This window comes from Eublepharis macularius, chromosome 1 (assembly GCF_028583425.1).
Source record: "Eublepharis macularius isolate TG4126 chromosome 1, MPM_Emac_v1.0, whole genome shotgun sequence".
NCBI lineage: Eukaryota > Metazoa > Chordata > Lepidosauria > Squamata > Eublepharidae > Eublepharis > Eublepharis macularius.
Window position 1 is genome coordinate 99,606,272 of NC_072790.1, and position 14,184 is coordinate 99,620,455.

General features: G+C 40.8%; 1 protein-coding gene across 4 annotated transcripts in view; it reads right to left on the bottom strand.

The window, feature by feature from the left end:
• Nucleotides 1–14,184, bottom strand: part of CDK19 (cyclin dependent kinase 19) — a 176,307-nt gene that overhangs the window by 109,835 nt on the left and 52,288 nt on the right. For all 4 annotated transcript variants that reach the window (XM_054980978.1, XM_054980962.1, XM_054980970.1 and 1 more), the window contains exon 3: nucleotides 11,055–11,165. In XM_054980978.1, coding sequence (XP_054836953.1) covers nucleotides 11,055–11,165 — 111 coding nt within the window. The remainder of the gene's footprint in view (nucleotides 1–11,054; nucleotides 11,166–14,184) is intronic.

Sequence of the window (14,184 nt, forward strand, 5' to 3'; positions counted from 1 at the left end):
ATTCATTTTTTTTCCTTTTTTAAAAAATTATTTTTATTATTTTTTCATAAACAAACAACATATTAAACGGTGAATGTAGCAAAAACAACAGATTATTAATTTTGTGATAGTACAATATTAGTGATCAGTTCCTATTAAACTTGATAGATTAGTTATACTAGCAGTATAACGATTGCTTAGTTTTTCAAAAGATACTAGAAGCCAGATTAAATAACTGAGTAATACGATTAGCAACAGTGCAGCATTTAGTAGGGCTTATAAATTTGTGACTCTCTCTCTTAAATTAGAAGTCCTATGAAAAAAGAATTTCTACATTCTTACAAAAACCCTTTAAAAAGAAATCTATCTATCTATAAAATAACAGTGAAAATTTTACCCCCTACCCACCACCCATCTAAAAGGCTATATATTATTAATAACAATATGTTTATACCTCCCCTCCCCCCTTTTTACCCCACAAAAACTATTGAACAAATTAACAACAAATTGCAAGCGATTTACATACCAAATGCTAAACCTAAAAATATGATATATGTACAGCCTCTGAGAGACCCTATGGGAAGTATCCTCCTTTGGGTCTGCTGAACAAAAGTACAACGTCAAGGGGCTGTCATTGGTGGGAGCAAGAGAAAACTGGCTCCCCCCCCCCAAACCTCAATACTGCTGGGTAGCACAAACTGCTTGTTACATTTTAAACTATGATTTCTAAGTTTTTATTGTTCCCCCTTCCCCACTTATACAGCCTTTAAGGAAAGAAAAAAAATCAGTTTCTTGACTCTGGAATGCTTTCCATTTTGTGGCTCAGTTGTTTCTAACTGGAATTTTGCTTCCTTTATGAGGAGTAGGTGGCTGAATGAGTTTTCTTTTTTGCGCAGATTTTGATAGGTCAGTTGAGGTAATGTCGTTTCTGCAGTAAAGCTTGTCCTGATTCATGGTCTGATGCATAAAGACGTTTGTCTTTAAATTGGACGCAAAGTGTAGAGTATTTGATCCATTTATATTTTATTTTTGCTGCATGTAATGCTTTGGTAGTCAGTTTGAAATCTCTTCTCTTGTTTAATATCTCCTTGGGAAGATCTGTAAAAATCTGGATTTGGGCTTCATTACACCTAAGCATTTTTTGTTCTCTTGCAATCTCCAGAATGCTTTTTTTTGTTTCCCAATCTGGGAACGTAGCTGTAATATCCCTTGGAGTTTTCCTGTTTGCTTTTAGGGGTCCCACCCAGGAAGCTTTGGAAATTACTGGAGTGCTTTTGTTTGGCTGCAAAAAACTGGCTAGCCATTTAGCTAGGAACGAAGATAGATTTAGCTTTGATGTAAATTCCTCATTCACCCCCCTAAATTTAAGATTCTGCTGGCGCACTATTAATTCCAGGCTTATAATTCTTTCATGCATCTCCTTTCTCTTGTTGCATAGTGCATATTTCAGATTGCAAAGAGTTAGAAATATCTAGTGCGTTATCAGTCTTTTGAATAACATTATTTATTTTTGCTTGAAGGTCAGCTATCTGATAAGAGAGTGGCTTTATAAGATCTGTCATTTTATTTAAGATATTAAGTTCCATGCTTGCAAACAAAGTTGCTAGATCAGAGTCAGGAGGGGTATTCATTAGAGCTCCTACCTTGTTTCCCATCAGCTGCATTTTGCTTGTGTTGCTTGCTTTGCTTGCAATTGCTTGCTCGGCCTGGGTTGGAGGGAAAAAGTCCTGCAGACGCTTTGCAACTGTGCCATTTTGCTTCTTAGTCTTCTCATTGTGCTTCCCCATGTCTGGGGGTGATTTCCCTTAAGTTAAGATGTGGATTTTAGAGGAATTTGGAGCAGGGTGGGACAGAGCTCAGCTCTCAGGCATCCATCTTCTCAGATGTCGATGCCACGCCCCCCCTAAATTCATTAATCATAGACCGAAAAATTGCTTTGTGATTTTATCGTGCAGGATCAAGGAATTCGTATGTTCAAACATGGGATCTCTTCCCTTCAGTTGTTGCACTGTACTTGCAACAAGGGATACAATGGGAAAATGGAGGGGACAAGTCACACAGAGTATGAACCAGTCCAGAATTGGCAGAGGGAAGAAGGAAAAAGAATGCCTATCATCTGACTTGGTCTTGTCAGCAACACCAGTATCTACTACTTGAATGCATATATTTATTGCCAATTCTTCCATTTCTTTTGCCCCTTAAATTGCCAGTATCTTTTCCAGGCTTGACGTTTCTGCTTCAATAAGATACCCACTGACTTTCAACTTTTACAGTAATAATTCTGGTTCATGCTCTTGTCACCTTGCTCTTTTATTACTGACTGCAGTTTGGTCATGTATTGACTGTCATCTGAATCTTGATTGCTACTTTTAGATGTGCAGAGTCTTAGGACATAAGTAGACATGGGCACGAACCACAAAAAAACTGAACCATGAGGTTTGTGGTTCGTGGGTTTTCACGAACCAGGAACCACGAACTCCCACGAACTGGGGCAAGTTCCCAAACCAGTTTGCAGTTCATGGGGTTTAAATGCCCCTTTCCGGCTGCTTAGCAAAAGGGAAAGGGGCCTTTAATTGTTTAAAGGGCCCTTTCCTGCTGCTTGCAAGTGCCAGCTGATAGTTTAAAGGGACCTGCCACTTGCTGGACTGGTTCGTGGGGGTTTTGGGTTCATATTCAGGTCCGTGCCCATCTCTAAACATAAGTAGTCTAGATTCTGCAATAACCTTTGGATGCCAATTTTTCTTCACTAAAGATTTACACCAGGATATCAGAGTACTTAAACCAAACACTTCGTTACAATTCTACTAGAATTTGGATTTTTATTTACTTACACAAAAGATATCCTCAGATTGATAAATACTAATGAAGACAAACAGACATTATCATTTGGAGAGTGAACTATCTTGCAAAAGCCAACAGGAAGAACTGGTTATCATCTTAGCAGCATATCCCAGTTATTTTTTTTTGTGACAAAAAGAGAAGATTTTCAAACTAAACAAGATTTCCACCTTGATTCTAAGTATATACATCAGCTGGAAATATTTTAAATGCATGTACAGCTCCCTTATACATAAAGCTTTACAAAAGCTTGAGAGAGCTGCCCAGTAGAATCTGAACTTTTTGTGGCAAGAACTGACATCTGGTGGTGATCAGATCTAGACATACAAACTCCATTTAAAAAACAGTGACAAAGCAAAACGCTCATGTGCTGGGGAAAGTGATCAGATTCAGATTTTACCACCAGCACTATTACAAATGTTCAAACTCTGGTGAAATCTAGTTGTTTGCTCATGACACCTTGAACATTAATGCTTTTTTTTGACCAAGATGAGCCTGAAGAACCTATGTTCTGATTGATTAGGTCGAATATACAACTCTTCCTGCTCCAAGGACTGGTTTAATTAATTTTCAATATCATTAATCTTAAAAGACTAGCCTTTAATAATATTGGATCAACCATCAGTGAACTATAAGGAATACCCACAGGGGTTTAACTCCAATTTATCTAACATACCCAATCTAGAATTGTATCAGACAGAGAAATGAATCAAATCAGATTTATCACTGATTCTGTTTCCTTTTATTCCTATTTTCCTGGGCCTTATTAAATACACTACAAACTTCAGAAGAAATGGCTATTTTATAGATATTGCCCCAGGCAGCTACAGATCTCAGATTTATATTTAGGAGGTTTCAAAGCCTTACCAAGAATCTTTGCCCATTTATCTGTTGCTTTCCAGTTCCTCCAGCTTTATCCCTTCTGTCTTATGATCTTATCAGTTTTTTAGTAAAACGTGATCTCAAATTAGTTCATCCATGCAAGCATATTCATGATCATCTCAACCAATTTGGTTTTCAAAGTGCTAACTAGTGTAATGATTGGGCCACACTTCCATTAATTTTCTCTGCTCTCAAATGTTTGAAATTACACACACACACACACACACACACACACAGAGAGAGAGAGAGAGAGAGAGAGAGAGAGAGAGAGAGAGAGACTTTCTAGCATGAAACATTAAAATTCTTAGGAAACGATCAGGGTAAAGGTTTTTCATAAGAGAAACAGATCCCCAAACATATTTTAACAATATGTTAAATTGAACAAATTAAAATTGAACCCAGACAAGACTGAAGTGATGCTTGTTGGGAAGGCAGAGATCTTGAAGGACATTGTACTCCCCACTTTCAATGACGTTTGTCTGACCCTTGCAGACTGAATTAAGAGCCTAGGGGTTATACTGGATCCAGTGTTATTACTAGAAAAACAAGTTAAGGCAGTGGCAAAAAATGCTTTCTACAACCTCACTCTAGCCTGGAAGATGGCTTCTTATCTTGACACTGCTGACCTGGCCACTTGGATCCACGCTATAATAACATCAAGGCTTGACTATTGTAATGATCTATACACTGGCCTCCCATCTAAGTTAACTAGGAGGCTCCAATTAGTGCAAAATGCTGCAGCTCGATTGTTATCAGGAGCGAGCAGGAGCATGAATGTCACTCCCATCCTACAGTCGCTCCACTGGCTACCCATCATTTACCATGCTCAGTTCAAGGTAGTAGTAATTACATACAAAGTTCTTCACGGCTTTGGTCCAGCATACCTACGGGACCGCCCCCCTCCCTATGTTCCTTCACGGCAGCTTCGCTCGTCTGAACAGGGTCTCCTGCAGGTGCCAGGCTGCACGCAGGTGACATCAGCAGCAGCCCATACAAGGGCATTCTTTGTGGTGGCCCCTATCCTGTGCAATGACCTGCCTCAGGATGTCAGAAGAGCCCCCACTCTCCTGGCTTTCCGTAAACAATGCAAAACCAAACTATTCAAAAGGCTTTTTACTCAAATGGGAGGGCTGTATTGTGGGGATGGGGTTTCAGATGCTTCACTAACAAGTTGGGGATCATAGATTTCATCAGTATTTTTGCCTTATATATTATCTGCTGCTTTAAATATGTACTCATATGTACCACCAGCACTCCATGTTGTCTAATATTAGTCCTAGAATTGATTATGTTTTGCTCCAGTATTTTTTCTACTCTGTCTTGGATCCTTGCTAATGCTATGTCTTTTAAACTTGTATCTGTTTACCTTATGGTATTGTATTGAAATGTACTTGATACTGATTGTATTAACCTCATACTGTGTAATTCACCTTGAGTCTCAGTGAGAAAGGCGGACTATAAATGATGTAAATAAAAATAAATAAATAAAATGGTTCCTAAAAGAAGAGGGTGAAGGAGCTTTACATAAATTGATTGGAAGGGTTCTTAGGATAAGTGACACAGAGGAAGGCTAAATTAACAATTAATATTGAACAAGGATCTGACTATCACCAAGTTTCAGAGAGACCACTAGAAATGTTTCCATTTTATTTCTGCTTGCTAATGTGGTTCTTTTTTAAAAAAAATGGTTGCTGAGAGTTTAAATGCAGACCTCAGAAGAAAGGGGGGCTGGATGTAGGGTTCCCAGTTGCCCCCTGGTAGTGGGCAATCTCCCAGGGGTTTTCCCTGTTGCCTGCCAATCACTGGTGATTGGCAAGAAGTGGCAAACACCTCATGATTGCCCCCCACCAGCAGGTAACCCAAGAATGGGCTGAAGTGCAGAAGCACATTGTGGCTGGCGTGATGATGTCACTTCCTCGAAGTGGCATCATCATGGCAGCACTGGGAGTGCAAGTGCAAAGAAAACCCTCCCAGTAAGTGCCAGGTATCCCTCCCACCAGGAGGGTATAGGGACCTGGCAACCCTAGCTGAATGGGTGAGTGGACTGCGAATTGATTGGCCTGTAGCTGTACTCTAGAGGGTGGAGTGAACTGCAATATTTAGTCTCTGCTGAGACAAAGTGTTCATTCTGTACAAAGCAGGCAACCTGTGCAGAAGCCTGAAAGAGATTTTATTCAGGTTCAGTCAAGCAATTTGTGTAGAGCCTGAACTGTCTGTGTATTTCTGAGAGAAAATATTTATTCTGCCAACTTCAATGAAACTGTGTATTCCTGAGAAAGTTTGTGAGTTTCTTAGAAAAAAGAACTCTGGCAACCTGTGTGGAAGCCTGAAAAGGGGTTTCATTCTGCCAAATTCAGTGAAGCTGTGTGGTGTTCTGAGAAATTCTGTTTAAGTCAGGCAAACTGTGTGTGTGCTCCTGAGAAAGAGTCTGTGTAGTGACAGAGAGTGAGAGATTGATCTATCTCAGCGATGGCGAACCTATGGAACGCGTGCCACAGCTGGCACGCAGAGCCCTCTCTGTGGGAACGCGAGCCAAGTTGCCGATCGCTAGGTCCAGGGCTCATTTGGAGGGGGAACGCCTGCAATAGTGTTCCAGTAGCTCTGAGCAGAGATCACATGGGTTTTGGCCCTGCCCACGTGATTTCTTTTCCTCAAGGCTGCCTCCCTGCTGCCCATCTCTTTATAGCAGCGGGAAGCAGAGTCAGCAGCGAGGCTGCTCAGGCTGGCTTTCTAAAGAAGAGTAAGCTGCTTTGATTTAACTTGCTTTACTTTCAGTCGTGGAGAGAGAGAGAGAGAGAGAGAGAGAGAGAGAGAGAGAGAGAGAGAGAGAGAGAGAGAGAGCTTGCAAGCAGGACTGCTGGTCTAAAGAAAGGCAAACTGCTTTGATTTAACTTGCTTTACTTTCAGTCGTGGCTCTTGAGTGAGAGGGGGGGAGAGAGGGAGAGAGAGTGCTTGCAAGCAGGGCTGCTGGTCTAAAGAAGGGCAAACTGCTTTGATTTAACTTGCTTTACTTTCAGTCGTGGCTCCTGAGTAAGTGAGTCAGAGAGAGAGAGAGATGTTAATTAGTTGGGACAACTGTATGAGTTGTTTTTTCTTAACTAAAACCTCAGTATTCAGGTTTAATTGCAGTGCTGGCACTTTGAAATAAATAAGTTGGTTTTGTGTTGCAGTTTGGGCACTCGGGCTCAAAAAGGTTCGCCATCACTGATCTATCTAATTCAGGTGAGCTGTGTGGAAATTAGGGTTGCCAGCTTCCAGGTGGTGGCTGGAGATCACCTGGAATTATAACTGACCTCTAGGCCATAGAGATCAGTTCACTTTCTATGGCATTATACCCTGCTGAGGTCCCTCCCCTCTCCAAACCATGCCCTCCCCAGGCTCCACCTCCCAAATCTCCAAGAATTTCCCAACCTGACGCTGGCTACCCTAGTGGAAAGGCCTGAGTGAATCTAAGTCTTTGGATGTACAAAGAGTTAATTTTGTTAGTGAAGATCTATGTGGGAAATTGTGTGACTGAGTCTGTGAAAATAACTTCATGAAGATATCATTATATTTGAAAGTGCCAAGCTTAAGAGCTATTCTGAAACCAGTATGTTTATCAAAATTCTGCAATCATCATTCTTATGTACCTACAAATAAATACTTTTTAATATATCCCTCTCTGCTATGGAAATATCCTTTTTTACCTTACAACTATCCTCACATGCTGACTGTTCTATCAAGCTGTCATCTATAACAAGCCTTAATATTACAACAAGGAGGTCTAAGGCAAAAGCCTTTGGTGGCAGCAAAAACTTTGAGGGAGTTGGGAAACAGCAATATATAGGTCACACAAACAAAAGGGATGGTGTTCTCGAGGTAAAAGCTTAGGTAAAGTAGAGAACACCTAAGCTCTGTGTGAATGGAATTAAAAAGTGAGTTGGTTGTGACCAGATTCCTTCTCCTGAGGTCTAAGTTTAAAGTAAAGTGAGGAGGAGCTAAATTTAAGGTCCAATCACAAAGGTTTAACAAAAGGTTTAAGGTTAAAACAAACAGCAAATAATTGCACGGTAGTATCAAACTAAGCAAAAGTAACACCACCCAATACAAAGAAAATGTTACAAGAGGAAAAAAATTTTTGAACGCATAAATAAGAAGTGCTAAGACACTTCTGGATTGTGTCTGCAAAACCATTCTTGTTGCATTTCATTTCACTGTTTGAGTTCCTTACTAGCCCCAGATTGTCCATAAATTTCTTAACCTCCGGGTTTTAATTTCTCTGAATAAATGCTGGATTTCTGCAATTGCACCATGCTCCTGTACAGTGCAATTAAAACACAAAAAACAGAGAAGAAAACTACAAGGAACGCAAAGCAGAAGATTACCATCACCATGGAATTAGAGAGTTGAAGCTGTAATGGTACAAAATCACAAAACAGTGCTAGTGAATGTGTGTATGGACAGACAGGTTTGCAGCAAGGAAGAGACTCAACACAAGATGAATTATCTATTTATATTTAAACATACTTGTCTAGGAATAGCTTCCTGTCAAGCAATCCAAGGCTGCTCCAGCAATATTGTATAAAAGATCCACATGGAAGGATTCAGTAATGTGATTCTCTCTCATAGAAATGCCACATAACAAAGAGGGAGGATGATAAAAAGAATTCTCTCTACTCCCATCTGTATGTCTCATTTATAAACATATTTCCAGAGTGGAATGGAACCACATTAGGGGAAATAGCTCTCTCATTGCTGCAGACAAATGTGAATTGGCCCCTTAGTCCATAGGAAGTGCACAAAACACTTGTATTGCTTGAATAAGGTGTACGATTTTGTGCAAGAAAACTAGGATATGAGTACAAAGTATATAGTCTGGACTGCATTCCCTACTCATTCAAAAAGCAACAACATTTCTTATGAAAACTATTAGTGAAAACAGTCCAGAAAACAAGATGTAATGGCATATTACATGGGAAGATATAAGGAAAGATGAATAGCAAACAATGAAGTGTGTTCAACCACTACTATGCATATAGAACTAGCAGCCTGAATAGCCCTGACTGGCCCAATCTTTTTAGAGCTTGGAATCTAAGCAGGGCCAGCCACAGTTGATACTTGAATGGCAGACCACCAAGAAAGACTGGGGTTGCTATGAACAGGAAGGTAAACCACCTATGGTCATCTCTTGCCTTGAAAATCCCACGGTCCTTAAGTCACCATGAGTTGGTTGCAACTTGACAGCACACAATTATTAACTAGGAGCTCTCTCAGCCCCACCTACCTCACAGGGTGTTTTGTTGTGGGGATAATAATAACATACTTTGTAAACCGCTCTGAGTGGGCGTTAAGTTGCCCTGAAGGACAGTATATAAACTGAATGTTATGGTTATTTTTATATTATTATTATAGCAAGAACTAAACAGTGATGTTACAAAACTATTGTTCATGTGACACCTTTCAGTGCAAGCAGTAGTCATATGGGAAAGATCTGCAAACTGGATTCTTAAACATGCTGCTCATGCTAGCAACAACATTCTTTTATGGTTGTTTTAAAAAGCAAATTTACTTGGCTAATACATAGTTAAAGTTATATATATAATGAAGCTATTCATAACAAGACTATAACAAATTTGAACTTGATGCATACACTCATTCTTTGTGTAATTAAACATGATAGGGAAAACTTCAAACGTGAGTGGGTACATGTTAGTAAATCTGGAAGAACAAGTCTACCCAATTAAATTATACTGTGCATGCAGTAGCATGAAATCTCATGACTTTATTTTTACTTTGAACATTGTATACATGCATTTTCCTTCTGTAAACCATTACTCAGGCCTTGCTTAAACGGCTATTATCACACAGGTCTCTTACCACTTTAATACATTAATTTGTCACAGACAAATACAACTTACATGTCAACATAGTCCTAATTTAGTATAGCCTGATCACACAAGAACAAAGTAACAATAATATTTCCGTAGGAAATTATTACAAAAAGTGTTAGATTTTCAGATTACACATGAGAAATTAGAAGCATGAAAAACTGGCATACATAAAATCCTCACTTACAAGCAATATCTGAACAGCACAGAAGTTTATTTATATTGATTTTCAAGCCTGTGTTACATTCCTATCTGCCACACCACAGTACAACCTAAGAATTCTAAAATAGTTAAAGAGACCACAGGTCTTCGACTGTTCTAAGAAAAAAATCACGAGTTTATACTAGATGTGCATCAAGAACTCTGCCATGTGGCTCTGGCGTCCCCTTCAAAAAGCAAGCATACTTTCAGCAGCTACACCTCTCCTGTCATAGCTTTGATGAAGCTTACCAATTCAGCTATCAAGTGACTGTATCAAAGATCAACAGTTTTTAAAATTAAAACCATGCAAGGGCCTTAAAACTCAGCAAGCCATGGCTACACAGACAACCCTCAGTCATCTGATTTTTGCAAATGCAGCAGAAAGCACACATTTGGGGAACTCAATTTAAAAACACAATACTACTATCCTTTTTCTGATTAAGAAGGAAAATAGTTTTTTCTAAGTCCTCAAGAGAGTTTATTGTTATGAAGATTCTGGATGGGAGCTTTTTTCTCATAATTCTAGAGGTAAGAGAAAAACTGGGATCTCTATTGGCATTACATTCACAAGTCTCAAAAACTGCATAGCCGTGAATGTACCACACAGCCGCAGAAAAGACCAAAATGAATTTTAGGGAACTGAATAGATTCCCAGAAGTTTTAGCTTGACTACAAAAAGAAGAAAATGAGGGGCAGAATAAAATAAGAAGTTGTCTGGTCTGTATGACTTTGTGCAATTTTCACTAACGACTAAAAAGGTAAAGGTAGTCCCCTGTGCAAGCACCGAGTCATTACTGACCCATGGGGGGACGTAACATCACGACGTTTTCTTGGCAGACTTTTTACGGGGTGGTTTGCCCTGCCCTTGCCTTCCCCAGTCATCTACACTTTACCCCAGGAAACTGGGTACTCATTTTACTGACCTCGGAAGGAAGGAAGGCTGAAAGGCTGAGTCAACCTTGAGCTAGCTATTTGAACCCAGCTTCCGCCAGGATCGAACTCAGGTCGTGAGCAGAGCTTGGGCTGCAGTACTGCAGCTTACCACTCTGTGCCACTAATGACTAGAGCATGTTTAAGTATAACTGCATGTGAGGTTTCTTCATTTAGTACAAGATTTCCTATAGCACCTGAACCAGGTTTCCATCACCCTATTTGCCTTCTGCAGATATACAAATTATTCTAGCATATAAAAACTGAGTGTTTGCATATTTAACCAGGATTTTTAAGAGCTTCTAGCTATAGACGTACAAGCAAAATAATGAAGCTACCAAGAAATTCTGAACTTACCCACAAATCATGTTCAGCATAATCAAACAGCAGCCACACCTTTCTATCACTGTGAGAAAGGAACACCTTCTGCAATGCAATTACATTAGGGTGCTTCAGTTCTCGCAAAAGCTGTATGTAAAGAGACAAAAAAAATTCTGTTATAAAACAGATTATTTACTTTTAGTTTGCTACAGAGTCATGAGTTATTTATCTTCCTAAAGAGATTATTGAATAAGCTAACTACAAACAGTACCTCACAAAACAAAAAATAGAAAGCAAAATTTTCCTTGAACTTGAAAAAAAAAAAAGGTCTTCCCTGACCCAGATGACCCAGGCTTGGATTGGAGATCATCAAAGAAGTCCAGGGTTGTTACAGTGAGGCAGGTAATGGCAAATCACCTCTGACAGACATGGGCACGAACCAAAAAAACCCCGAACCACGTGATTCGTGGTTCGTAGCATTCCATGGAACCATGAACCACGACCTTTTTCCAGTTCGAGAATTGGTTCGTGGTATTTTAACCGTTTGAAACAAACAGCCTCGTTCTTCTGCTGCCTGGGCAGCAGGAGAAAGGGGCTGTCAGTTTCACAGCCCCCGCACGGGTTCAGCTGCAGGGTCTGTGAAACTGATAGCCTCTTTCTCCTGCTGCCTGGGCTGTCAGTTTCACAGACCCTGCGCTGGGTTCAGCCAATGGGCTGAAACCGGCGCAGGGTCTGTGAAACTCCAAACTGGCCACGGAATGGCTGGAAAAATGAGTTTGTTCTGGAAAAACACGGTCCCACAGAATGCGTGTTGCTCTTCAAACGAACCTGCCGTTCCGTACGGAATTTTGTTCTGTGGTTCATTTCGTGCCCATCTCTAACCTCTGAACATCTCTTGCCCTGAAAACTCTACAGGTAACAAATTAAACATATATAACAAAGTCACATTTTAAAACCACCTCCTCCGCAAAACCACCATTAAAACAAATAAAAACAAAGCTAAAATACATAGAAAGACACCAAAACGGTTAAAACATTAGGTAGGACGGTGGGATAACTAAAGGAACACCAAATACAAAAAAAGTCTTCACCTGCTGGCAGAAGATGGCAAGGGAGAACTCCAAAGTTTTGGTGCCATGGCCAAGAAGGCCTTCTCCCAGTTTGCCATGTGACTAATCTCAGAAGGCAGAGGCACCCGAAACAGGGCCTCTGAAGATGACTGTAGTGGTTGGGAAGCTTCATAAGGGAGCTGGTGGTTCTTCAGGCATGTTGGTCCCAAACCATATAGGGGCTTATAGCATAGCAATATCAGCACCTTGAATTCTGCCCAGAAACAAATTGGGAGCCAGTGCAGATGGACTAAGACTGGAGTTATATAGTCCCTACAACCCACTCCAGTCAACACCCTGGTTGCAGCATTCTGCATCAACCAAAGTTAGCGAATACTTCTCAAGAGCAGCCCTACCTAGTGCCCATTGCAGTAATTAATCCAGACATTATCAGGGCATACACCACAGGGCCCAGATCTTTTCTGCCCTGGAAAGTCCACAGCTGACTAACCACTTAAAGCTGGTAAAAGGCACTTCTAGTCACAACTGCCAACTGCTGGGTCCAAGAGCACTCCCAGCTTCTATGTTCCTGCTCCTGTATGGGGAGTGTAACCCTGCCCAGAACTGGAGACACCTTAAATTCCACATCAGACCTGCTCATCATTAGCACTTTCCTCTTGTCAGGATTACACTTCAGTTTATTAGCCCACACCCACTCCAAAATTCCCTCCAGACACCACTGCAGGTTTTTTACTGCCTCACTGGGATCAGCCAGAAGTGCAAGAGCTGAGTGTCAGCCACATATTGTTGACAACTTAGCCCAAATCTCTGGATGACCTCACCCAGAGGTTTCAAGTTAGGATTGTCAGGTCCTCTGACCCTACCGGCGGGGGTGGGTGGAATCTGGCACTAACTGGGGCACTCCTCTCTCAACTGCAATCATGTCACTTAAGGAAGTAATGTTATTGTGGCTAGTGGGAGCACGCCCACTGTGTACTGGGCTGGGAGGTTTTTTGCCTCTAGGCCCATTCCCCAGGCCTTTCCCCCCACCAGTCAGGTGAGTAGCAGCAGGGGGCAGAGGCTGGGAGCAGGGGGTCCCCTGCCCCAACTGGGGGACCTGGCAGTCCTATTTCAAGCAGATGTTAAAGAGCATATGGGATGAGATGGAACCTTGTGGAAACTCACAGGCCGAAGAGTTGAGCAGCATCACCTTCTGAAACCTACCCTCCAGACAGGACCAGAAGCACCACAGAATGGTGCCTCCCAATTCCCAGCCCAGAAAGGGTTCTAGAATACTACTATAATTAATGGTATTGAAAGGTGCTGAAAGGTCATGGGGAATCAACAGAGTCACACTCTTTCTGTCCATACCCTGGAGTAGATCATCCGTCATGGCAACTAAGGCTCTTTGAGACACACAACCATGTCTAACCAAATTAGAAAGAATCTAATGAGGAAATGAGGTTGTACATCTCTCTAATAGTAACCCTTTAATATTGCTGGCAGAAGCTCTCCTTAACAGGATGCTTTTTCACGTGACTATATTGTTTAAAATATATTGCATACAATATATTTTAAACAAAAAAAAATAAGTCCACATATTGAGCTAGCAAAGAAATCCATATCTAGCAGTGTCTTCCTTTTCAAGGTATCTAATGCACTTTTGCAAAAGGGAAAAAATGCTTCTTTTCCTGGTTATCTTGTTTACATTAGCCCTGCTCTCATGAGTCCAGATGTTTTGAACTGGTACTATTACTTGTAACAATGACAGTTGGTGGTGAACTGCTGCTGAGAGCTCCTCGCATATGTACAAGAAGAGATTTCGGACAGATTTTGATAGGAACATAAATTATTTTTGAAAAGTGAATAAAATTTGATGTAGTGATGCTATTATCAACATCAACTCGAACTATAAAAATGTTAGAAGTTGGGAAGATCAGATATTTCAACAGAAACTTAAAGAGTCCCATCTGGCCCCACCCACTTTCTAAAAACACTTGGTATCAGGAAAGGTGCCAGTGGGTGCCATGTTGGGGACCCCTAGTTTACAGCTTGCCAACAACAAGGATGGAGGAAATAATGGGAAGAAGTGGAAAATATGAAGACTATCTGCATTC